Source organism: Netta rufina (assembly GCF_964035555.1).
Source record: "Netta rufina genome assembly, chromosome: 2".
Lineage (NCBI taxonomy): Eukaryota > Metazoa > Chordata > Aves > Anseriformes > Anatidae > Netta > Netta rufina.
Window position 1 is genome coordinate 25,484,971 of NC_140124.1, and position 25,119 is coordinate 25,510,089.

Sequence of the window (25,119 nt, forward strand, 5' to 3'; positions counted from 1 at the left end):
TTCTCAGCCTTTTAGTCCCCTCCACTTTCAGTTTTAATGCGCGAATAGTGGGGAATGCACCCGAGCTAAACACCTGCTGCTGCCTCACCTCCCGGACCAGGAGATGCAGGAGCCCAGGGATGCGGGCGGCATCACCCTGCGGGACGGCAGGAGCGGAGGGAAGGCAGCTCAGCGCTGGGACTGGGCATCCAGCCGCATGAGCCCCCGGCCGGGGGGGGACACCCTTCCCGGAGCCCTCCCTGTGCACGCAGCCCCGGTGTGAACGCCCCGGCGCCCCGGGAGCGGGGCCGGGCCGGACGGCTGGCCCTAATCCGGTTATAGGGGGATTAGCCCGGCGGTTTAAAGGCCGGAGCGGCTCGGGGAAGGGGTGCGAGGAGCGGCTCGGGGAGGAAGCGGCGGCCGCGGAGCAGCGGGACGGGCCGGGACAGCCCGGCGGCACCCTGTGAGTGAGCCCGGGGGCGGGCCGGGGGCGGCCGCCCCATAGCCCCGCCGCCCCACAGCCTCGCCGCCCCGCAGCCCGCCCGGGGGCTCCGGCCCCGGCCGGCCTCGCTGCCCAGCGGTAACCTTTTGTCCTCCCTCTTTGCCTCCCTCCGGGCTTCGGCAGCGTAAACCATGCCGGCCATCAACATCGAGGACCTGAGCGAGAAGGACAAACTGAAAATGGAAGTGGAGCAGCTGCGGAAAGAAGTCAAGCTGGAGAGGCAGCCGGTGAGGCAGCGGCCGCGGGGCGCCCCGGGACCGGGGGGACGAGGAGCCCGGCACCCCCCGGGAGCGGTGCCCGGGGCAGGATCGGGCGAAGCCGGGCGGGGCGGAGCGGGACAGCCCGGTCCTGCGAGGGGCAGGGGCGCTGGGGGCCGCTCTGCCCCCGTGTCGCCCTCAGGGACCCCCGGCCGTCGGGAGGCGGCCGCCGCCCCGACGTGAGGCTGGCACCGGGCTCCCGCCGCCCCCAGTCCGCAGGGGGAGGCTGCGGGGAGAGGGGGAGGCCCCGAGGGACCGGCACCCGCCGTTCCTGTGGCCTTGGGTGCGGCACGGCACGGCCCGGCACGGCCCCCAGCAGTGTGGGGGGAGAGGGAGAAACTGAGCCCGTCCTCGCCGTGCCCGAGAGAGGGGCAGAGGCCAGAGGGGTGCTGCTGCAGGGCCGCGCTCCGGCGGAAAACACCGCGCTCTTCTCCGTCATCGACGCTTCTTCGCACGGGTGAAGTGGTTTTCCAGTGATCTTGGTTGTTATTGCTGTATTTCTGCACAGTTTCTATACGTGGAAGAGCAGAACTGATCTCGCTCCATGATAAAACTTTTTTTTTTTTTTTCTTCTTATTTTGCATTCCAGCAGAAGCAAACTCATCAAAGTAAACACCTCTATTTAGGACTAAAGCGCATTTATGTTAGGGGATCAGTGGAATTATTCATGCGAATTAGCCCTAGGTACTTAGCCCAGAAAACAAGAAAGCCACAAATACGTTTTAGGTGCCAGTTAGCTATCAGTGGGTGTACGCGTTAGGTGTGGTATGGGCGCCAGCTCCAGCAATGCTGAGGGCCACACGTGCAAGTACTACAGACACCTAGATTATCCCTCAGAGAGTTCCCAAGCAACTGAAATGGATGTATAGATTACGATTTTCATAACAAAAATGTAAAACCCTATCTAAATATTCCAAATAACCCAAAAGACTTTAGGGAAATAGGCATTTTCAAACCATCTGTGGTAAAGCACAGGCAATGTCCTCAATTTTACCAATGCGCTATACAAAGTTTCACTGTGAGAATGCAATTTGTGTTGTAGTTGTCTCTGTCTCCTGGTAGCTCCATTACAGGTGTTACAGGGACATGGAAGTGCAGAACCCACGGTTGCCAAAAGTACAGATGTTTACCAAAATTCTTCTTGACCCCTTCCTCTACCTTTACAGCTACGCCATGGCGTAAGGTGCCCCGACTCGAAGGAATGGGTTTGCAAGGCACGGCAGAGCAAGGCACAAGTGTAATGGGATTTGCAGGTCCACATTCTTCTCTGCCCTAAAACAGCTAGAGATAGTTAGGTCTTATTCCATGCACGGTTTGGTGTGGAATTAACCATGAGTTATTTCTGATGGCTTAGAGCCAGTGATACTGCAAGTAAATTCACTGTTTCTCTTGCCATCATTTTGCCTTTGCAGTAATATACAATTTACAAGGAAGGCGACAAACGGGCCTTAAATTAGAATTTAATGAATTCTAATTAAATTAAGTGCTGACTGACTGCTGTCTGCACAGGGATTGTGGGCAGAAGCAGGGCACAGCTGGGAGCGTGTCCTTAGAAGTGTCCCATTTTCAGGCACCTGAGGACAGTTTCTGCTGCCACAGGGAAGGGAAACAACAGGAGCTTTTGGTCAGGGATCCTCTGGAGCTGGTGGGACTTGCTTGCGTGCCCTCAGGCTCCACACCCGCTGTGGCTGCACCTGCTGCATGCACTGCCTTCAGAAAGCAAAAATAAACCCGTTCCTTCTTCACGGGCAGGCGTCTGTGCAGGCCTGCCCCACTGGGTGCTGCCTTGCTGTGAATGGCATGCAAGCTGTCACGTGTGTTATGCCCTTTCTTAACGCGGTAGGGTATTTTATGAACCGCTGTTTCAATTAACCCCAGGTCACCTGTAAGTACATGCTTTCCTAGTTAGTTCTTGACCATGATTTAAGATGTGTGTTTGCTCCTGTAGAGCTGCAGGGTGGGGGCTTGTGTTGCCACCGAAAAATCTTTGTGGGATGTTTGATTTGGGAAAAGCATGTAAAGTTACGTATGCTTGGAAAACAGATCCCACCACGTTGTGGATCTGAGATTTTGCTGTTCCTGAACACATTGGCTATCAGACAGTTCAGTGGGCAGGTGAACAGGGAAAGATGCGAATTCACCGCGGCGCGGCTGAGATGCGCCCCACCAGCTCTGGCCGTAGCACTGCCATGTGTTTGTTCCCTCTCCAGGTGTCCAAGTGCTCCGAGGAGATCAAGAACTACATCGAGGAGAGGTCGGGCGAGGACCCGCTGGTGAAGGGCGTCCCGGAGGACAAGAACCCCTTCAAGGAGAAGGGAGGCTGTGTCATCGCCTGAGGCTGCCGGTCCCCAGCTCCGCCGCTCCTTGTCCTACACGCTCAGGAGCAGATCATCTTCTCCTTTATTTTTTTTTTCCTTTTTCGTACAAAAAATAAATAAATCCCAAAGCAGCCTAGCCCGCCTCGCTCCCTCCGCACGGCCGGGTCCCTTCGCTTTCACCACCTGTTTATGGGGGGCACGCTGGTTGGCACTCAAAAAACCTCCCTGCCCCTCGACGGCCTGCCTCGGCCGGGCAGGGGAACCTGCTGGGAGCCGAGCCGAGCCGTGCCGGGCCCTGCCAAGCCGTGCCGGGGCGGTGCAGGGCCCCCAAAGCAGGCCCCGGCCCCCGGCGGGGCGGAGCGGGGCAGGCGGCGGCCATGGCGCTGCGGGGCTGCGGGCGCTGGGCGCTGCGGGGCTCGGCCCTGAGCGGCGGCGGCTGCGGGCGGCGGCACCGCGGGCACGGCCCCGACAAGCCGCAGCACGGCGCCTTGCGGGCGGCCCTCAGGAAGGTACCGGGGGCGGCGGGGGGACGGCAGGGGCCGAGGCCACCTCCGGACAGAGCTTCCCCCTTCCCCGGGGCGGGCGGAGGCTTCCTCGGCTGAGCGGCCGGGGGCTCGGCTGCCGCCCGCCGGAGGGACGGGGGGAAGGGAGGAGGGAAGGGAAAAGGGAAGGGAAGGGAAGGGCGACCGGGGCACGGAGCAGCAGCCCGGGACGGGACATGGGGGCTCCGTGCCCCCGCTGCTGTGTTTGGGAATGCCGAGCGCCAGGGCGGTGTTTTTAGAAGGGTGCTAAGGGGAGTGAAAGTTAGTTTTGTTGTGGGACTGAGGCATGGATCGAGGGGAAAGGAGGCACATCGGGTAAGGGGGAGTGCGAGTTGAACGCCAAATGCCGCTCTGCAAGTGGTGGTGGCACTGGTGAACTCTGTGCCCAACAGTGAGGTCACTGGCACCTGCAGGAAGGCTGAAGTATAATGAAACATGCCAGTCAAAGTTAGATAATTAGGTGCATTTATTCATTCATTCATTCATTCATTCATTCATTTATTTGGTAGAAAGTCCTGTGTTGGGGAATGCTGGGGGCGCCAGCCAGGGGAAGTCGGATGGGACGGGACGGGACAGGACAGGATGGGACGGGACGGGACAGGACAGGATGGGATGGGATGAGCTGCATGTATGTGAGAAATCTCCCTGTGGACTACAGTGAGTGAAGTGCTGAAGTTCAGTACCGAGCACAAGGAGTAAGCAGCATTACCATAACGGCAGCCATACACAAGCAAGCCTGATGTGCACTCAGAGGTGGGCGTGATGAAGTGTAAGGGGTTGTCCCTGATGTCCCTGGAGATAAACTTTCAGCTCCTGCTGGGTCCTGCACCGTAGCTTTTTAAAAACAGGGCACCATGGATTGCCTGATGTTAGCTCCCTGTGACTTGGGAGCTGTGCTGTTATGCATTTGATGGAAGCTTTTAAAAATGACATGAAGAATCTTACACTCAGGATAAATTCATCCTTTTTCAACTTTCTCCTCTTTCCCAGTGCACTGTGGAGAAAAGATAGTGCGGCTACTTCTGATTCATGCAATTCTTAACTTCAGATTTCTCTTTTTTTTTTTTTTTTGAACTGACTTTCATACTTTAGTGTTGAAACAGGATATTGCAAAGGCCATTTAATTCATAAAGCTTTCTATGACTAAAAGTAGGCCTCTTGGCCTTGAACTTTTGCAGTTGTGTGTTCATTTTCTGTATAATACAAAGAAACCTGGTGCACAACCAGTCTGCTTCCTAACAAATTAGTTTCATTAATCTAAATTCCTGGACCTGGTTCAAAGCAGGAATAAGCTGGCAGGGAAAGAATCAGTAAAAATGCTGCAAGTGAATCCTCTTCTCTCACCTGGATGCCAAGTACAGGATTGTGTTGCAAATACTGCAGTGTCAGGCTTGTGCTGAGGCCGTCTGTCTGTCCGTCAGCAGTCACCTGCCTTCCTCTGCCCTGTGTCACTCAGCTGTAGCTCTTCTTTTGCAGCAGTCTTCCTGCACGTGCAGGGAGGACAGCAAATACTGCTCATCGTTGCACTTTGCCTTATCTCAGATCCGTGGCATTCCGAAATAGAATGAGGCCAAGGCTTTAGTGAAGGCAGTCGTATGGATCTGGGGGGTTTGGAAGACCTGTTTTGGCAGGGAAGGATTGCTGCATGCGTGCCCGTGATGAATGTATTGGAAAAAAAATTACACTAAGCACCACAAAACCTGTTTCATCCTTGTCATGTATTTTACAAAGTGGTTATATAACCCTTATTTTAGTTTTTGTCTGATCATATAGGGAAAAAAAAACACACGCTAGTTTATGTCAAATCCAGTCTGATGTTGTTTACCCCAAAGCTTCTAGCAATCGGTGTTTATTTTGGCTTAAGTTAAACCTGTCCCCAGTGAATTTAAGATAAACTGAAAAGTAAAGTCTTTGGGAGAGGATGACCACTCAGGATCTGTAACGCATTTTAAATTTAATGGTTATTTAATTTGGGCCACTCTTTCCACTAGACAAATCCAGATGCAACTACCTGAGAAATTAAAGAAATGAGCAGTGCAATTCCATTAGTGAAAACTGTTATTTTTTTGTCTCAATTTATTTTATTTTATTTTTTAATCTGTTGAATTAATGTATTTTAAATGATCTGTACTTTTCCAATTGTTCTGAGCAGGATGAGGAAGAGACTCCTGTAATTCCAGGGAGCTGTTTTTAGCAAGGGTATTGAAATAACCTTGTGAGTGGTTTCCTTTACTACTTTATAGGTCACCACCCTTCCTCTTGGAAATTGAAAACGTAACTTTTCCTTACCTTGTTGAACAATGCTTACAATGCACTGGTATCCTACAGTTTAGTGCAGTAATTATAGTGTAACTGGCTTGAAGTAAAAAGGTTTAAGCTATTTTAGGTGTACGCATAACTGTGCGTATATGTATATGATATGTGCATGCACATATCCATTTTTGTTTTCCTCTGGCATTAGTAGTAAGAAGCTTTGGGAAATAGGTTTGAAAAGGATTGGCATATACTTCAAATGCATCTAATATAAATGAGATTTCATTTTGCATCTGGTGCTGGCTTGGTCTATTTACGCTGTGTTACATCTCTGTAGGATAAGAGGGATTCATGTGAAAGTGAGACTTCACCAAAGGACACCACTGGCCTTATTTGCCACACTTGGATTGTATGTCTGGCCCAAGTTATTAACAGTGTCAAGAGTTTCTCTCCATTACAATAGATATTTTTTCAAGAATTAAAGCCTCTTCATATTAGAGCATGCAAAAGCTGAATTAGATATTGATTTTCACTCTAACTTTCTAGTAAAAATGCTGTAAACTTTGTAATTTTTGTAAAATTATATGTCTATTTCTGACATTCTACAAAATAGTGAAAGGTATTGGATAGAGTTGGCTTGTTCATCTTTTATAGCAAATCACAAAAATACAGCAACAGAACAGCCAAGTAGTTGGCTGCTGGTATTACAAATAAATCACTTAAAATTACTTTCTCACTAAGTTGAGAGAGAGAAAAGGAGAGAGGGAGGACACAAAAGAAGCCACAAAATATCTGACTGGGACCTCTAATTTTAAAACACTATTTATCATGCATTTGAGGTAGAAGTTTAGGCAAGGAGACAGTTAATAATGTGACATTTGTAAGCCTCACAGCTTTTGCACTGAGTGCCCTTCTATCCAAGGCAAACAACATGGTGCCCCCAGTTCTGGGGTATTTGCAGTAGCCTGTGTCATCTTGTGCCTGACAGAAACATGTTGTAAACATTTTGGGGATAGATCCCTTGCTGGTATGAATAAATACAGAAATGCCACTCGCTCCTGCCAAGAATTTCTGGCTGAAATTTAACAGAGAGGAAATTTTCGTAATTGATTTTTGTCGTTATCGGAAGGGGCAGCTGGGATATACCAGTGCGATAAGAGGTACCACCGACACATTCAGGAGTGCCATGCCAAAGAGTTGCTTTTAAATCAGAGTTTGGGAGAATAAGAGAAGGAAAACATGAGCTTCAGCACAGTCGAGCAGATCCTGAAGAAAGCTTTTTCCGATCACCAGAAGAATGTCATTTAATACACAACTACTTTGCTGTGTAGCAAAAATGCAGTAAAGGCAGTATAATAAGCAGCATGTTTACTTGTTGCACAGTGCCAGAGCAGTGCGTGCATGTGAGACTGCAGTAGCATTGCCCCCCTCAACATTATTCATGTGAGAACAAGTTTCCACTGCATATCCTTAGTCCTCAGTGAGCATCTTCTAGCAGGAGAACTGTGCCTGAGGGATATTTTTGTGGTTCAACTCCAGCTGCTATTTTCCTGTGTTGTTGTCACACCAGAATGGAGTAGGCAATGCAGGTATGCACTTCAGACAACTAAAACCCTGCCCAAATAAGCAGTTTATGACTGAGCAAATGTCTGTGTTTTACATAGGTTATGCCATGACGGTTCAGAAAATGTAACCTTGTTTAAATCATTTTGGGTCCCATTTGTATGGAAATGTGTGATTAAATCTCTCCCACTGGCCAGTGGGCACACTGATGAACATAGCAGCTCCCAGCCAGGTGTCCTAGTGCTCTGATAGCTGTTCTTTCAGCTTGCGTTGTTCTGGACTTTGACTTTCTGGCAGATTTTTTTTTTTCCTGTTAAGGCTGTAAGGGAGCATGAAAACTGACCTCTGGCTCCAGTCCCTGAAGATAAAGTTTGATAGGTGAGCACTGATGGATTATGCAAGGACACTTCCAAGATACTTGGTGTGCTGCTTAAAATTATTTTCTGTCCTACAGCCAGGCTTGTGCATCTAGTCAAGAATTGTTGTATTACCAACCTACTTTAAGAACAAAAGATCCTGGGTCACTTGGTGATGCCATCACCTGAGGTTTGTGTTTCCTCAAATGGATTTCAATGTTTAATTTCCAACTTCTCATAAAAAAATAGAGCCTTAGTTTCTCTATAAGAGTAAGTCAGGACAAGCTTAATTATTTTAGGTACTTCCAGAAATACCATTTTATCTGCAGTCTGCCACTTTATGTACTGCAGGCTTCAAAATATGCCCTGTAAACTTGAGGTTGGGCAAACTAGTATGGGTGGCAAGCTGTATTCCTGAAAGTGCCAGAAACATTTGATATGGCAAGGTGCAGACAGTTGTGCTGGGCTTTGAGGAGAAGGGATCAATGGGGAAGCCAAACTGTTCAACTTGAAGCTGTGCTTGTTGGTGTCGGGTCCTGAGAACCTGGGGAGCATGAGCTTAATGAAAGCTAAAGGACTGAAAGGCTGGAGTGTGGGAGGAGAGGTGACTTGATGTGCCTGTGACCACACCTGCTGGTCCTTGGCCTCCGTCACACTCCAGAACCAGCAGGATTTTGTCAGGAGTCCTCTTCCTCCTCTGCCAGCATCTCCAAAACTGGCTGCGGGCAGGAGGCTGGATTGGAGCACTGCTACTGTGTTTGAGAGGGGAGCTTCTCCTCAGGCAGATCTGGTGAGGTCACAAGTGTTGCTGGTAGAAGTTTGCAGTGGGATAAGAACGAGGATGTACGTCATGATTGAATTTTCAAAGACAGAAATGGAAATTAGGAACATCTCCCTTATTCTTGAGAAGAAACCAGACTTCCCAAGGGTAAGCTGTAGATCACCTCATATGGAGAGAAATGTGGAATGTTTTATTTCAATTTAGCCTTATCCCAGCCACAAAGAAAACGATAAATGGAAAGTAGATGGAACAGGCACATGCTGAGTAAAAATGTTTCCCATGATGCTGGAGCAATGTGGTAAGTAGATTCCGTGTAAGCTTCTTGTGGTTGAGACGACAGTCCAAATCTCTTGTTGATGAATCAGTTTTAAGAACTAGCAGTCCTTCAGTGGGGTCAGCTGTTTTAATCTGTGAGGATACCCCAGCTCAGCTGATACAGTAACGAACATCGTTTAAGTGCCAGCGCATTTATAAAATGGTGTAAGTTGTGAGTCTCTGGTGGGTTTCCATTATTTCTGTCTGCAATTTGGCATGTGCAGAGCCATGCTTTGAATAGCTCCACAGAACGCTTTTCTTCTTTGATGCAAGATTAAGAAAAGGTAAAGGCAAAAGGGGAGTTAGTATCAGTTCTGAATATATTTTGTTTTATCTAAGGATTCATGATGTGAGTCACCTGGATGCAGTCAGTAAACCTTGTGTTATGCCCAGGACTGTTTCTCTGGGTGCAGGTGTAACAGCACAGATACTCTTGCCTGAACGTGGCCCAGTGATGCGCTAGGAAGTTGTAGAAGGAGATGTTGCTTGCCACTTCTGGTCCTAATTGGTGAAAAAGCACAGTGAACACCTGGAAGGTCTACTAATGGAGGTCTCCTGAAGAAGGAAGTCTGTCAGTCTGGACAAACTGTATAGCCCAGCCAGCACTTCATGTAATGTTGCTCAAAACAACCAATCTCACCAAGAGTTACCCAGTTTTCACGTTGCATTTCTACTTAGGTACAGGGTTAAGTGCTGAGCCCTGAGCAGTGTGTGGGTGGCACAGATGGATAAAATCCAGGGGTACATGCCTTTCAGGTTGGAACCCATTGTATATTTTCATGATGTCCTAATGCTTTTCAGCAGAGAGGTGGCCTGATAATATGTTTTGTTCATGTAGGGGTGTAATCCAGAGCCAAATACGAATAATCACGGTTCTTAGGAATAGCATTTGTGGTCACTGTGGCTGAGTCTGAATCTAGTCAAGTGCTGGCTGTTTGGAGGTGGAAAAGGGAGTTTCTTTGATCTAGTTTTTCCCCATAATGATACCACATGTGCACAAAAAGTCCCTCTGACCAAAATAGAGGGAAAGAATATGAGCTTTACGCATTCACATTAATAACTATGTAAGTCACAGGGATAGCACAGCAGTGGGTTTGGAACAAGTAGCTGTATGGATGAAAGTTCTGATATTTTAAGTATTCTTCTCGAATCTTTTTGTTTCATAACCAAGAAACTCTGTTTCTGCTAAGAAGAGTTCCATTTTCAAAACTCAGAGATTTAGAGAAGCCTGACTTGTCTCTGGCTGTAGATGGACATGAGGGAAATACTGTGGCAGCAATGAGGAAAAAGCATTATTCTCTGCCCAGGTAGAAATTATATTTTTATATGCCTCTCCTTGGATGCTATACATGATTATGTTTATACAGGGTATATACATGTAAATATATTTTCTAGATCCCTGGGAGAATTTATAGTTTTTGCAAAAAGGTCATGGTAAAAGGAACAGAATTTATTGTCCAAGAACACAGAGCTCCTCGTGGCATAAACCCCATGATGCTGAGAATCAGAGTTAAGAAATGCTCTTTTTGCTGGCATATTACATTGCTCATTCTGGTGTGGTTGAATGGAGGATACGCCAGATGCTACAAATGAGACAGAGGAATAAATAAAATAAAACCTGAATGGGTTCAAAAGAAAAAAGTTGAGAAATTTCCCTGGAACATACAAACATAGTCAATTTCCTGATCTCAGGAGGCTTTGCAGCTGTATTCCTTTCCTGATTTTGCTGGAGGGTAGGATTCAGCATGGTAGTTGCAGTTCTTGGAGTCCAGAAAGGGAGGCAATTTTGAGAACAACCCATTTTCTACCATGTTCCTGAATAGGGTTGTTGAAGGTGTTGTGGTTGGGACTGTGCAAGGGACTGCAGAAACTCCCAGGTGTATGCAGGAGGGGTTTGTCCTTATGTGCATCCCTGCTTAGCACTGCATTCCCTGGAGGACTTGTAGGCTTTTAAGTTTTAGGTAAGCAGTGGCAAAAGCTTTGTGGTTGATTCAGGGTTGATTTCCATTGTTGATTTATTTATTTATTTATTTATTTGCCTCCTGAACTAAAAACTGTAGCCAGCTGTGTGGAACCAAAAGATCTGCAGTATTCGAATTTTTGAAACAATAATCAGCTTTACTTCATGTATTATGTATGCTGCAGGGAATTGTATCACAGTGAAAGCGAAGAAATGCAATGATTTAAACAGAAGTGTGTCCAATTACAGCCAAATGAATAGAGCAGAAGAAATTGCATTATACTCATAATGTGCATGCTTTTCTTGCTGGAAATAAAATAGATGGGGACAGGTATGTTTTATTATATAATGAGATGTTGCCAAGTCTTACATTATAGGGCTTTTCCCTCTGCTGATTTTTTTCCCTTTGGGAAAGGGAAAATTTAATTTAGTAGCAATTTGTTCCTGTATTGGCTGATCTCTGCAGTCTTTAGTACCCAGTGTTGTAGCAGATTGTATGATTCCTTGTTGCCTGTGGCATGGCTTAATTGAAGGTACAAAAAGGAATTACGGTGCTATAATTAATCAAGTTTAAACACGTCTTCCCATTTCTGTCTTATATTTTCGAGCACTCGGGAAATTTTTCTGCTTTCCTTTTCTCTGAGTCTACTGAGTATTGGTTTTGAACCCACTGGGAAGCTGAGCTCTGGCCACAGCTATGTCTAAAGGCAGAGGAGAAAGGCGGACGTGAGCCAGGCCTGTTCACCCTCACTGTGCCGTAACGGACCAAAAATAAAAGTTTCCTAACATACCCAAGGTGCTAGCAATGACTTGTTATCTGCCCTTTTCAACCACCTTCACAGCAATGCACTGGAGTGACTTTTTCTCCTTAACTTTTAATGTCTCGTGCTCAAATGCTGCCCATTGGGGAAGGGAAAAGAGGAAAGCTGAATGATCTGAAATGTGTGTACTTATGTTTAAATGAACCCACGTGCACAGGAGGGGGTATATATAATGTGCCTGATGAGCATGATTGATGTGCTGTTTTATTCTGTCAAGCACTTGGTACATTGTCAGGCAGAATACAAGCTAAGCCACACAGGCCGCAGACAGCACGATGAGCAGAAGTGCAGGCCCAGTGCAGGGGCTGCGGTGTGGGCCTAACCATGGCTCTGTGCACTGGCACCAAGTCGGGTGGTTTCACTAGCAGGGGTCAAACCAGTGAAGTGTTTAAACATCTGTGGAAGGCTTTTTAGATATGGAATTAAATATATATATGCACACAGTCTATATGTCTTGGCTTTCTTTATCCTTCTCGATGGTATCTTCTGGCTGGTTTCAAGTGTCGTTTTCATCCAGCATTTTTTTTCTCGCCTGGCTGATCACATCTTGTCCTGCAGGGTGGCTGGTTCTGCATATGAAACACGCAGAAGGCTGGGTAGACCAAACTGAACTGAAAGGCCAAAGCATCACAATATGGTCCTTTAGACCCTCCCAGGTCTGGATGTTTTCAGGGGGTGGCTGTTGGCGGACGTCCTGCCTAGTGTATGAATATCTGGCACGTTCTTCAAAGTTCGTGGATAAAGTACAAAGTTTTGAGAGCAACTTTCCTGCCTTCCCTTTCAAAGGAGTCCTTCAGCCACTCATTCCTTGCTCAGAAGTGTTCATTTAGTGTTCAAAAAGCTGCTGATAAGGACAGCCCATCCTGCCGTTTAATAGTTTATTTTTTTAGGGTTTCTGTTTGATTACTTTTTAGTCCATGAATTTCAGTCTATGCATCTCTCCTTTATTGAATGTGCTTGTTGTTATAGCAGTGAGCTTGTTTACAAGGGCTAATTTATTTTTTAAATAAATGACTAAAGCAGTCACATTTCATATTAGACCTGTAAGTCCTCGACTATAATGGGGGAGAAGATGTAACAAAAAGAAATGGAAAATAAAACAATGATAAAACTTGGGGGAATTTCTTAATTTCTTTCCTTTAAGCTCAGTAAAGGCTTTTTTAAAAGGATTTGGATATGTTTGGTAATTCCTCATTTATTTTTCGTTTTGACAAGGGGAAAACAAGATTGAAAATTCTAAGTAAAAAATTAAATGTCCTGAAAAAATGTTTTTAGGAATTACAGAGAAAAATACGGAAAGAAATCAAAGCATTCTTTTTTAAACATTTATGTGAATGTTTAAACCACTCCCTCTAGATTCATTGCTAGTGCTTGTAAGGTTTTGAGTTAGATGGATACTTAATTACAGTGTTTTTTCCTGCTCTTTCTCCTATACTCTGTGCTACACTTATGTCATGATTTAATATCTTGATGATGGCTTGGAAGTGTTCTGAAAGACTTTAAAAGTAACTGCCTTCTAAATTATAATTTTAGAACTTGTTGGTTTGAGGTTTGTAAAATGAGTCATGCTGCTTAAAAAAGCTGAAGTCAGAATTGCTTCATTTTTGTTCTTTATTTTAATTATCTAGATATTCTGCTTCTAGGACTTTTTTTTTTTTTTTTTTTAATCCAAATGTTTTTCGCAGGGTCATGATACAGATGGAAGCATTTAAATTGAACTTTTCCAGTTCAACCCTGTATCATTGTGGAAAACATTTTCTTGGTTTGTTCCGAGCAAGAGTCTGATGACAACTCCGAGTACAGAAATTTCCATATTGCTGTTGAGGACTTGTCTCAAATCCCATACTGGAATAGGGCAAATTCATCAGTGACAACTCTATAGGCAGTCATTCGCTCGGATGTTAAATTGTACATTTAGCTGAATAGCCCAGTGTGAATACAGAGTGAGATCTGCAAATTGTATTTGAATGCCAGGTCTCCCATGATGTGAGCACAAGGGAGCCTGGCCTTCTTCCACATGCAAGGAGGGGGAAGTATTTTGGCAGCCTCTAGGACAAGTACCACCTTGACAGGACCACTTATATCGTGGTAGGTTACTTTTTACATAGGTCTCTTAGGTGAGTACTGAGATACACCAAGAAAAAACATGTATATTTTTAAAAGACAGGGAGTATGGGCCAGAGGCTGAGAGAGAAATCCCATAGTTTTGGGTGGCTAGCCCCATTATTTCAAGTAGTGGTTTAAAAATAAATAAATAAAAATTCCCCAGATAAAGGTCCTGCAAAACTTCCTGGAAATCTTCAGTGAATCAGCCTGTGCTGGTTGTGTATCCCGAAAGAGGAAGCGGTAGGTTGCAGCCTTGCTGTTGAGATTACTTCAGACCTCAGACAGACTCGTAATATTGGATTTTGTTTGCCAGAAGAAAGTGCGCTAAATAGGTTGGTGTGAGCAGGCAAGGTTCACATCACAGGGAATGATTTCTGCCCGCTGTGCGGTTCAATCGTCTGTTGTGTGATGGGGTTATTTGTAATCTCCTGTGGTCTGCTACATCCCATCCTGCCTCTGCTTCTGCATCTGATCTCATTGGAGACCAAGTGATGGCCTCTTCCTTCTGGGCACCGACCGCCACAGACCCAGCCCATCACGTCCAGGTTGGGTGATCAAGGCCCCCTGGCAGCTCATAGCTCCTGCTGTGTTCAGGAAGAAGACAAACGAGATACTAAGCTGGAAAGCACATTCTGGTGCTGCTGTTGCATCCTGTGGTTGATTTATGTGGGCTTGCCCTGGTAGCACATATGGGCACTGCAGTGGATTTGGCTGCCTCAACTCTTTGAGTTCTTTGTTCTGGGAAGACACTGCCTGTCCTCAGCACCGGTTTCTGTACTGTGCTGCGTTGTCTCGCAGTGCAGTCATTGCTGCCAGAGGTTATGAATAAAATTACCAGGAAAAATGTTGTATCGTGTGCTGTTCATTATTTTCATTAATTATTGCTGGTGTCAAAGGCAAAGGTCTCTCTAGTCTGTTACCTCCTTTCTTTCAAGTCAGTGTTTTGCTAATTGTCCTGATATAATCAAGGAAGAAACATCATTAGTGGTTTCTTGTTTATTTGTTTTTTGTTGTTGTTGTTTTTGTTGCTTTAAAGATCCTATTAATAGTGTTATCTTTAGTAGTTATATTAATAGAGCTCAGTTCAATTACTATAGCTTGATTTAAAAGGAAAAACCTTAACGTGGTATGATATGGCACCCTTACATCCATTTAATTTTTGTGATAGAAAAGTATTTTTTCTCAAATTTGTGCTTTGCTAGTAAGACAGTCTAATTTCAGCTTAGGTATGAATCACATGAAGCTTTAGTAAAAATTTCTGTCCCTTTGTAAGAATTCAGATAAATGTTTGTTGGTGATTTTTTTTTTTTTTTTCAAGATTAAGGCCATATATCATCCTGTTTACTGTGTGCTGAAATATTGTACTAGCACTGTACAGTATTGTAAGAGACAGATATGAGAAACTATGTATTGAAATATTATAGTCTTTAATTACTAATTTGAATTGCTTGATAGAAGGTAAACTCGCTGGTGAATAATGGAAAGAAATCTTCAGTTGCTGTAAAGGACATCTGTATACACTCTTAGTATCCAAATTAATTAAACTACAGTTTCCACCTTTGTAGAAATAGCATGTTCTAGAACACATTGAGAATTACGTGACAATCGCTAATGTTTCTGCTGGTACAGTATCGGCACAAAATACTGAGTACTACATGAAGGAAAATCCCCAGATGTGTAGTTTTGTTTCGTTTCTCATTTAAATAGGACAGTAACTTCCAGGGGTAAATAATGAAAGCATGCAACTATCTGACAGTATTCTGGAAAGGTATTTTCATTACTCTGTTTTAAACAGAGCAGAATAATCCAGAACAGAAAATGAGAATTTCTGTTTCTTCCCCCTCAGCTCTCCCAGCTCCATTTCCCCTTTCCTGAGCAGAAAGCTACAGGTGTTGTTTTCACAAAGCTTTGTAAAGACTACATTAAATAAAAAACACTTTTATTTTTCTTACTGTCATTCAACATGAAATGAACCTGTTGTCTTGATCAGTTTCCAACTGGGCAGTTATCCAGTGTTTTTTTTTTAAATAAGTCATGGTTGATTCCACCCACAGTAGTGATCATAGTAGTGATGTAAACTAAACCAAGTCTGAATTCTTTAGTTTTACATCTTTATGGGTGGGATGAAGCAGCCTGAAAAAACACCAGTCCTGTACATGAGACTTACCATGTCTTTACTGTCAGGAAAAGAACAAAATTTCTGTTGAGTTTACTTTATCAGCAGGCTAAAAAAAATACATGGCTCCTAAATAGATGTTAAATCCCAAATGCCACTAAGATTTGGCCAGCTAGATGAAGTAAAAAGATTTCCTTTGTGGTTGGTAATATCTGGTGGATAACATTTAAGGCATACAGTGTTAAGATATTTCTACAGAGAGGAGTTTTAGATCTTACTGTAGTCAGTATCCAAGTGATCCATGTCTGAATGTTACCACCCATGGTTTCCACATTTCTCCTGATAAAGCATATAAAATTAAACAGAACTGCTGCTTGGCTTCTGCTGAAAGTTTGTTTCTATGTATTTGTCAAACATGCCATGTATAACTTATGATTTAGTTCAAGGTGCCTGCAGCAGTTACTGCTTGCTTCTGAAGGCTGTCTGCACTGAAAAAATGTAAGTTAATTCAAAATTAATTGCTTAACATTTAAATTGATTAAAGCCTGAAATATTTCTCTGAGGGCATAGCTATGACATTTTGGCAAAATCCAAAGGAAGGGGCAAGTCAAATGGCTAGGTATGCAGCGTGTTTGACCTGCATCCAAATACAGCCATTTGTAACAATGTTCTTAGCACGTTCTGTGAGTGCAGGCGTTCCTCCGGTCATTGCTGACTTGGCCCTTTGAAAACGTCTCTCTGTTTCAGTATATGAAGGGGCAGTAATATCCAATAATCAGTACTAAATCATCAACCAGCTGACCGGCACTGCAGTTCTCCAGCAATGTGGCTTATGTTTGTATGTGGTAGCACAACGGGAGAGGTTCCCCAAATCCCATCCACACTGTCTGCCCTCTGATTGCCCAATAGCCTCCTCCTTCCCTCAGATTCAGTGTAAATCATCTGAGGATGTGTGTTTTCTGAAGCCTTATTTTAATAAATAATACTTTTAAAGGAATGAGTTTTCTTGCCTGAAAATAGGTTAGTTTGTTTAAAATCTTATTTGTGATTGTAAATAGCACGTGTGATTTTTGCAAGCAATTTGTGTCCTAAGTATAAAAGCTTTTGACAGAACCTGATTAACTGCTTTTCAGAAATGCAGTTAAAGTGGATGGTCAAATGGCTAAGAAATGACTGTGAATATTGGTATCTGGACTGTGATGTTCATTTTTTCTTGAACTAGGGGACCCAAACCATTTACAATTTGTGCAGCAAGGCTGTCTTCATCTTTGTGTTGTGTCATGCGAGGTAGATCTTGTTTTACTAGATGTGGCAAACTTACCTGGTAATAATTAAACTCTGGCTCTGTCAGACAACTTGAGTTCTGCTCAAAGGCACAGAAGCGAGCAGTTTATAATCTGCAGGAATGATGTAAAAGAACTTCTTTAATGCCTTAGTCATTCTTCTGACTCCATTGAACTTCAAAGGTAGCTTTGTATGCAGGCTGTGAAACGCTTGGCCCAGTACCAGCCATAACAAATACAAAATGATGTTAGTATATTCACTGCAGACTTTTGCCAAGTTCCATCAAAACACGGGGATAACTTTCTGTACAGGCTTCATAACCACTTTCAGGGACTTCCCTGGACGTTATCAAATCAGTGTTACTGGGATGTTATTACAAACAGAGTACAGCCAAAAGCTGCTTCACAGCCTGTGACTCAATGTGAAGGGTCCACACACTAAAATCTGAGCATTTAGGATATGGCAATACAGAAGGCTAAACGTGGGCTGTCCTAGGTAGTGTCCTGCTGAGTATTTTGTTAGTGTTGGTCATGAGGCCTATGTTATTCAATATAAAAGAGGGAGAGAGAGGTTGTAATTACTGAATGAGTTGTACATTCAGTGTATGTGTTTCTCAGAATTTGGTAAGAAAAGTGAAAAAGTAATTTCATGTTACCAACAGTGAAGTATCCTTATTTCTGCGGCCAACTGGGAAGCAGAAAGCAGCCATATAAGGGCTGAAATTCTCTGAAGAATGTGCAATAAATAGGCAGCTGAGAAGAACACTCCACAGGGTCTCATAAGCACAGCACTTCAACAGGGAGAGGGATCTATTTCCAGCTTAAGGAATAGTTAGCACCACAGGACTTGTTTATTTAGTGTGGGGAAAAGACAAAAAATTCTTAAAATAATAAATTCTCTCTTTGTAAAACAGCATAGCAGTAAAATTGTGTTCATGGACTAGAGACATCGTATTGGGGATTGGTGTTTGTTTGGGTATGGTTTGGTTTGGGGAATAGGGTTGACTGGTTTTGCTTTTGGACACCCTTGTGCATGCTGACCCAGGTGTGTGGAGCACTCAGAGGCCCAGCAGAAGCACATGCCAACCCCCAGCTTGGCCTTGGCAGAGGTGGGCCCCACGCCTCTAACACTTTTTGAGAATTATTGGAAACACATCTGCCTGGTGACTGGTTGGAGGACAAGGGGAGCCATGCTGTGCCGTAGGGGCTATGAGGCACAGAGCTCTTTGGAACAGTTCTTCAGGCCTTAGAGCTCAGCTGCAAAAGTGCAGGTTGCACATTTGTCTCCCGTTTCACGGCCATGAAAATCCATGTCTTTATGGGACAAGACATCCAACCCTTGTGCTCTGAAACCTCCAAAGTGAACGTCCTGGCCATGCTCAAGATGTGTTTTGTTGGCAACAGCTGGAAGGAAAGAGCGGCCTGAGTAGAGCAAGCGCAGTCACCCAACAGCTTAGAGTATCGACATATGGAAGGTGTGCAGCAGTAGCCCAGCTGAGAGTTGCTAGTCTTGATGTTGAGAGTTGTCCAATTTCCAGTCTTGAGAATGCCATAAAATTTGGAAGAAGGCCAGATTTTTCCAGTGTATGTGTTGTCAGACACTTTCAGATTGGACACAAGTGCTTTGAAGAACTCCAGTGTCCTTGAGAGTATTTCAGGCAAAGGGAAAGGAGCTGAAGCCCTTTGTACTTGTTTGTCTTGTGTGGCCATCATGAACAGGCCATCAACCCTCTTTGTCAGGGACTCTCTGAGGACAATCAAGGTTTCTATTCCTGTCACAATCTAGAAGCAGTACCGAAAGAGGTAACGAATGTTGAGAGGGAATTGTCATTTTCATAGGGCTTGGATAGGCTTAAACCAGCCCTGATGACTTCCTGTTGTAATAGTTCCAATTGCTAAAAGAACTACTTATATTTACCCCATTGCATCTGTGGTAATTGTTGTGAGTGGGTGGAGAACAAGGGCATCCAACGGAAAGTAAACAAATTGATGTGCTTTCAAAATGTTCTCTGTACATTTTTTTGCTTTTTAAATTATTTAGACAAAAGTAGTCAAAGGTGTCTCAACAGGAATGTTTGTGTTAATAACTTTTAATTTATTTTTCAAATCTAGATCATCGACAGGGAGATCAATCCCTTTGTGGACAAATGGGAAGAAGAAGGACAGTTCCCAGCACACAAAGTGTTTAAAACCCTGGGACAGGCTGGATTCCTTGGTGTGGATAAGCCAACAGGTAGGAGAGTGTACAGCTCCCGAGTATTGATGAAGACAGCGATAGACTCATTACACCATCTCAGATAGCTTTTGCCCCAGAATTTACTTTTATTCCCAAGTCACAGCAATGCTGCTTACCAGCTACGCAGATACAGAAAATGATGTTGCTAAGTGCTCAAGTTGATATTCTCCTAAATATAAGTGTTTAAAAAAATGAGTAATTGTTATTTAAAGCCAGTGAAATAAATGTCACTTCAATTCTCAATGTACAAGCTGTCTAGTGACTTTACTTTCTTCTGGATCAGAATACATGGAATAATCTCAGTCTTCATGAAACAAATCAGTCTGAGTGCACTGGAAGTGCTGTAAGATTTGGCCTATTACATAAATTTTACTTGTAACATCTACATCATTGTAATGTATTATGTCTCACCATGAAGATGAGGTTTGTTTGGGTTTTAGACTATTATATCCTAAACTGTCCTTGAGGTGCACTATTCCAGACAGCAGCATGTACAGAACAAGAAGCTGATGATAATCTGTCAAAGAACAAGGTTCACATTGCTGTTCCTATAATTGTGACAAAAAAGTCAAGAAGTCCAGAGGCATAGTAGCTATTTCAACTCCTCAGCTAAAATACATGTTGCAAGGTTGCAAGTTTTTTCATTTGCAAGCAATGTAATATATATTTTTTTCAAGTACTACTGATAAATGTTCCTGTCAGAATTCTCTGTTTCCCCCCCCCCTTTTTTTTTATTCATGGTTTAGAAGTCTAAAACAAAAACAAGTTTGCATCCTGAAGTGGCACTGTTTGAACAGTTAACTGCAAATAATCATAGAATGGCTTGGGTTGGAAGGGTCCTTAAAGACCATCTAGTTCCAACCCCCCTGCAGGGATGTCAACCACTAGATCAGGTTGGCCAAGGCCCCGTCCAACCTGGCCTTGATCATCTATACAGAGCAGCTCACACAACCTTAGCTATGCCACACCACATCATTATGTTGCTAAGGGACAGGGTTTGAACTGTGGAACATATTATGCCTTTTTACCAGTTACTTTCAGAGGAAATTTTTCTTCTTGAAATGAACTTTCATATTTTTGTATGTTCCAACTTGGAAGATTTTTCTCTAGCTGTTCAGCCACTGGAGCTTACAGAACTGGTTAACTGTGATTGTCTGACAAATCCAATTAGGTCTGAGCTGGTACTTCTTTACAAAAATGCTGACAGTTTGAGATTACATTTAAGATTTATTTAAAGGACAAATAGGATTATTGGAGGAAGGAGAAAAATAACACCTCCACCTTCTGCTATAATTGTTTGATAGGCAGATCTGAAATATATCTCAGTGGGGTCTGCTTCAGACTGCTAATATCCGTGTCGATTGCAATAGTGCTGCCTTGCACTGCTGACAGATCATAGCTCTGTCTTTGTTCTTACATGCATTTCAGGACATGCACAGGCCTCCTCTGGGGTAAGGAACCTCAGCTGCCAAGCATGCTGTGCATAAAACATTGTAGAGGTAGGAACTTTGTATAATACTCACAAAATAGCTAGAACAAGGAATAAATTGAATAAAATCTAGTGAAGAAAGGGTGTGCAAATGCAAAGATGGGCACAGAAGGCTGACTGCACTGACTACACTTGTTATACTTGTGGTTTGGAATATTTTATCCTTGGTTTTGACAGTAGGTGTTAATTGAATTTGTTGGGTCTCTGCAGCTGCATTTTAACAAAACTTTTGAAAAACCGGATACATTTATCAGCGACATTTGGTCCATCTCAGTTCATCTTCTGGAGCAAGATACTGTTATGTACAAAAAATGCACCAGCTCCTGCGAGTTGCTGCCTTTGCAGTGTTCAGCTGCAAACTGAATATGTACTATTACAGGATCATCCTGTAATAGTACAATAACATTGGGCACATCCTGAAAGTCCTGAAGCTCTTGGGAAGATAAGTGAAACAGTCAGATGGGTAACAACACAGTCTCAGTGTAACTTACTGTGGCAAAGCATGAAATTCTTCATCGTTTTTTGAAGTGCTTACGCTTGCTGTATGACTGGTGTGTACTAGTAGCAGTAATTTAAAAAGGGAAAAAAAGAAAAAAGTAAGAAAAAGATCTTTTATACCCTTCCCAGCCACTTCTGTCATTTAAGAGATCTTAAGAGATTTGAGGAAGCAAAGCATAGCTGAGAGTTTGGGTGGGATGTCAGGTGAGATCTGGAGAAGGGGGATTAATTGGTTGGAGGAGAGCATTTGAGCCATGTGAGTAACAACCTGCCCTCTTCCCTTTCCAGCACAACCAAAATTACCATTTTCCTGCTGCATCCCTCCAAACCCAGATCATAATGCACTGGTGAAGAAGGCTAACTTTTTCAAATGAATAAATTTAGTAGCAGCTGGACTTTTGAAATAACATTTTTTCTGAATTTATTTCCCAAGGTTCTTCTGTCAAGTAAATTTTTTATTTTTATTTTCTGTAGAACGAATTTTGAAGCTTTCTGATTGGGCAGGAACGGTTCACAAACTTGTTTTGCTTAGATAGAAGGAAACATCTGCGGGACTTCCGGATTGCTGAAACTGGACTGGTTCCTGTGTAAACACCATTCCATTCGCGAACAATGAGCTGCTGAGCGGGAGGCAGGTTTTTAAAAGAACATGCCTTACATGTGTCCCTTATCGTTGGAAACTTTCTCTGTGTGGAGAACTGATTTGGGGCACGGTTTGCATTGCAAGGGCTGCATCAGTTCCCACCAGATGCGGTTGTGGGCTACAAACTTGTCAGTGTTTTTCCTGTATGCCTCTTCACAGTTGTTAATACTTGGAGTAATATTTGCTGTAGTACAATAGTTCAAGATGTTAGTTGCAGGGGTTATGTAAACACCAGGCAAGGCCAAACTGTACATATATAATTGGAGAGCCCTGAGGATGAACAGTGCATTTAACTTTCTGTCTGGTCAGTCCTCTGCCAGAGGAAGATTATTTTATTTGAATCATTTCTCTGCTCCGCTATTATTTACATGACTCAAAAATAGGGCATACAACTTTTCTTTTTCCCTTGGAAAATGTGTGTTATTCTGCTACATTAGGAAATTCTTCCTACTTGTGAAATAAATGGCAAAAAAGTGAATGTTATTTTTAATAAAAAGTGTCTTTTTCATCTGTGCAAAAATCATTTTACAGAATTGCTCAGTTCAGCCTGAAGCATTTAGTTTGAGGGGGAAAAAAAAAACACCATCTCCATATACTTTTTACTGTTCATTTATGCTTACTGTGTGTTTCTCCTCAAGTTATAAAGTGTCTGGGCTATTGAGGTACTGACAGTCCCAAAACTCAAGACAGAAAATATTAGGGTAAGGAGCAAAAATATTTTGAACAGTCTTGGTAATTGGCCATTGGTGACTGTGCTAAGGGAAGCGGGCAAGACATATTTTTGGAGTATTTTGTGTGCAGATCAGATGAAATGTTGGAGTAAAAGCTGAAAACATCCACACAGTCCTTTGTAATCTTATGGTTTATGAATCAACGCCTTGGCTGTTACTAAATTTTAGGATGCGTTGCCAAAGACAGGCTCAAAATTTGCTGTTATGTGCTTGCATAACTCTACATGTCCATGCAGATGACTGAAAGTGTTTTTTTTTATCAGCTGATGCAAAAGTGCAGGAATCCTCCTGTGAAGGCTCAGGGAAAGCAAAGAGGAAGGAGAAAGGTTTGCAACAGGGCAGTGTCCTTCTGTCCTGCTTCTACATATAGCATCACATTGAGATGTGAGCAATCACGATGCCTGTTGTGGGTATTTCACCAGCAGTCCTGTAGGAATATTGAGTAGAATGTGTTTGTATGCACAAATGGTTATGACAGTATGTCCAAATAGTAGTTTTCATTTATTCCTGTCAAACAATTAGCAGTGCGCTTGCAGAAATGCATTCTTAAACATATCAGGAAAATCAGGAGAGAACGGTGTAAGACTTCACACAGAGGGGAGAGTTTTACACTGTCTCCTCTTCATACTGCTGGGATATATGCCAGATCTGGGACTGGATAAAGTAATAAGCAGTATGTTCTTGTCACCTGAGACAGATAAGAATCTGATGGAACAAACCACATTTCGAATGACTGATAGCTTTGCAGTTGGAAAATGATGCAATATCTTGCTGTACGAAAGCCTGTTTATTGCACGTTTGTGTGTTAAATGGAGGAAATATAGATCTATGCTATCCTCTGAATTTAATTCTGTTCTTTTCTTCACAAGTTTACATTTCTCTTGTAAGAGGAGACCTTACGAGAGTTTGGTAGTGGAAAGTCACCTTCAAAGCACGTGGGGGAGTTCACTCTTTCTTTCTCCTGCCTATAACACTAAGCCTTATTATTATTCGGAATTAGCAAAAGAAGGACCTTGGAGGAACAGTGAATTCTGTCACTGGAAAGGGATTTAGCAGTTCTGATTAAATGGGGTTTTATGATTTCACAGAGAGTAAATGTAAGAAACTTCTGAGGTGTATCGATGGATAGAAGCTAAAAGGGGACAGAGATGCCAGAAGAGAAGTCTTTGCCTGCCCCCCTGCAAGTTCTGTTTGTCAGGAGTGGAGCAGCTACAGTGCTTGTGGGTTTCTGCATAGCCGGCTGAACTCACTAATCTTTTTTGTACCTACAAACAAATGCAGCTGGATGTTAATAATAGTCGTGCTGTGGAGGTTTGGGAGCGTGAGGGCATTGTGCTACGTGTTAAGATGCCCGTGAACCAGTAAATGAGAGCTCTGAAATACTTATCAGTTACAAGGTACACCTGTTTTGCAATCAGAAAAGAGCCTTGAAATAGCCTTTGAAAAACAATAGTTTAAAATGAGTCACTGCTTTATTTGAATTGAATTGCTGACAAAATTAGTGATGGATGGAAGTGGTGTGGAGACCTTTCAGATAAGTGTAAGAAATCTCAGGTGCTTATCTGGCCTTCCTTATTTTAAGGAAAACATCGTTATATGTATACATACACATTCTACATGGGTGATCCTTTTATTTATTTTCCCTTTCTTGTGAAATGGAAAAGTGTAGGAAAATGGTAGCAGGGAGACAGTTTGTTTGCTGCACATCATGGACCAGCATCTACCTGAGCTCTGTTCCTGGTCAGACAAGGGAATGGGTACCTGAACTCCTTTTTTTTTCTTCTTTTTTTTTTTTTTTCTTTATCTGTTGTTTTGGTGGTGGTTAGGGGTGCTGATTCTCCACATGATTTGGAAGCCTGAGTGCCTCATTCTTTGTGGCTGGTTAGGGAGTACACCAGAACCTCTGGGAATAGCTTGTTCAGCTATTAAGAGCAGTTTTGCAGAAACACCCAGCAGAGAACAGATTTACTGAAGGACAGCAAGTCTTTCTGGAAGAGATAATCTTCCTTTAAAAGTGTTGTTGATAGAGAGATCAGATTAGTTCCTGGGCTTCTACTTTTGTACTTGAGATAAAGCAAATCCTCACACTTATGGCTTGAATGCAGGACAAAGCAGTACCTTGTCCAATTCAGGTACGAACGTGTCAGTGCCTTAGGGGCAGACTAGGATTTTTTGAAATCTGGTACATGTACCCAAGGGGTTACAGGCTATGTCAAAATGGTATCGGGGGACACAAAAAACGTCTCTTTCCTGGAAGAAGCCAGAAGTGTCTAACTGTGATCAAATGCTCAGCTATGCCCCTGCAATTAAGTGCTTGAACTCTCAGTGCTCCATTCCCCCATGGCAAGCCAGATTTGCTTCTGGGTCTCA

The 25,119-nt window shown here is 43.5% G+C and overlaps 2 protein-coding genes across 2 annotated transcripts in view; both read left to right on the forward strand.

Annotated features, from left to right (window-relative positions):
• The first annotated feature begins 320 nt into the window (after window positions 1-320).
• Window positions 321-3,192, forward strand: LOC311222482 (guanine nucleotide-binding protein G(I)/G(S)/G(O) subunit gamma-11). The gene is made up of 3 exons (XM_084306792.1): window positions 321-442; window positions 605-708; window positions 2,949-3,192. Exons 2-3 carry the CDS (start codon window positions 613-615, stop codon window positions 3,072-3,074), a joined length of 222 nt encoding a protein of 73 aa, XP_084162918.1. The 5' UTR covers window positions 321-442; window positions 605-612; the 3' UTR covers window positions 3,075-3,192.
• A 218-nt stretch (window positions 3,193-3,410) lies between these two features.
• The window catches only part of LOC311222603 (putative acyl-CoA dehydrogenase 6), an 87,075-nt gene continuing 65,366 nt past the window's right edge, over window positions 3,411-25,119 (forward strand). Inside the window, exons 1-2 of the mRNA XM_084306978.1 lie at window positions 3,411-3,565; window positions 19,265-19,385. Coding sequence (XP_084163104.1) covers window positions 3,434-3,565; window positions 19,265-19,385 — 253 coding nt within the window. The 5' untranslated portion in view covers window positions 3,411-3,433. The remainder of the gene's footprint in view (window positions 3,566-19,264; window positions 19,386-25,119) is intronic.

What these genes read in the sequence shown, in the direction of transcription:
- LOC311222482 (XM_084306792.1), top strand. Translation starts at nt 613, where the DNA reads ATGCCGGCCATCAACATCGAGGACCTGAGCGAGAAGGACAAACTGAAA. An exon ending in TCAAGCTGGAGAGGCAGCCG is followed by an intron (nt 709 to 2,948) that starts GTGAGGCAGCGG and finishes TTCCCTCTCCAG; the next exon opens with GTGTCCAAGTGCTCCGAGGA.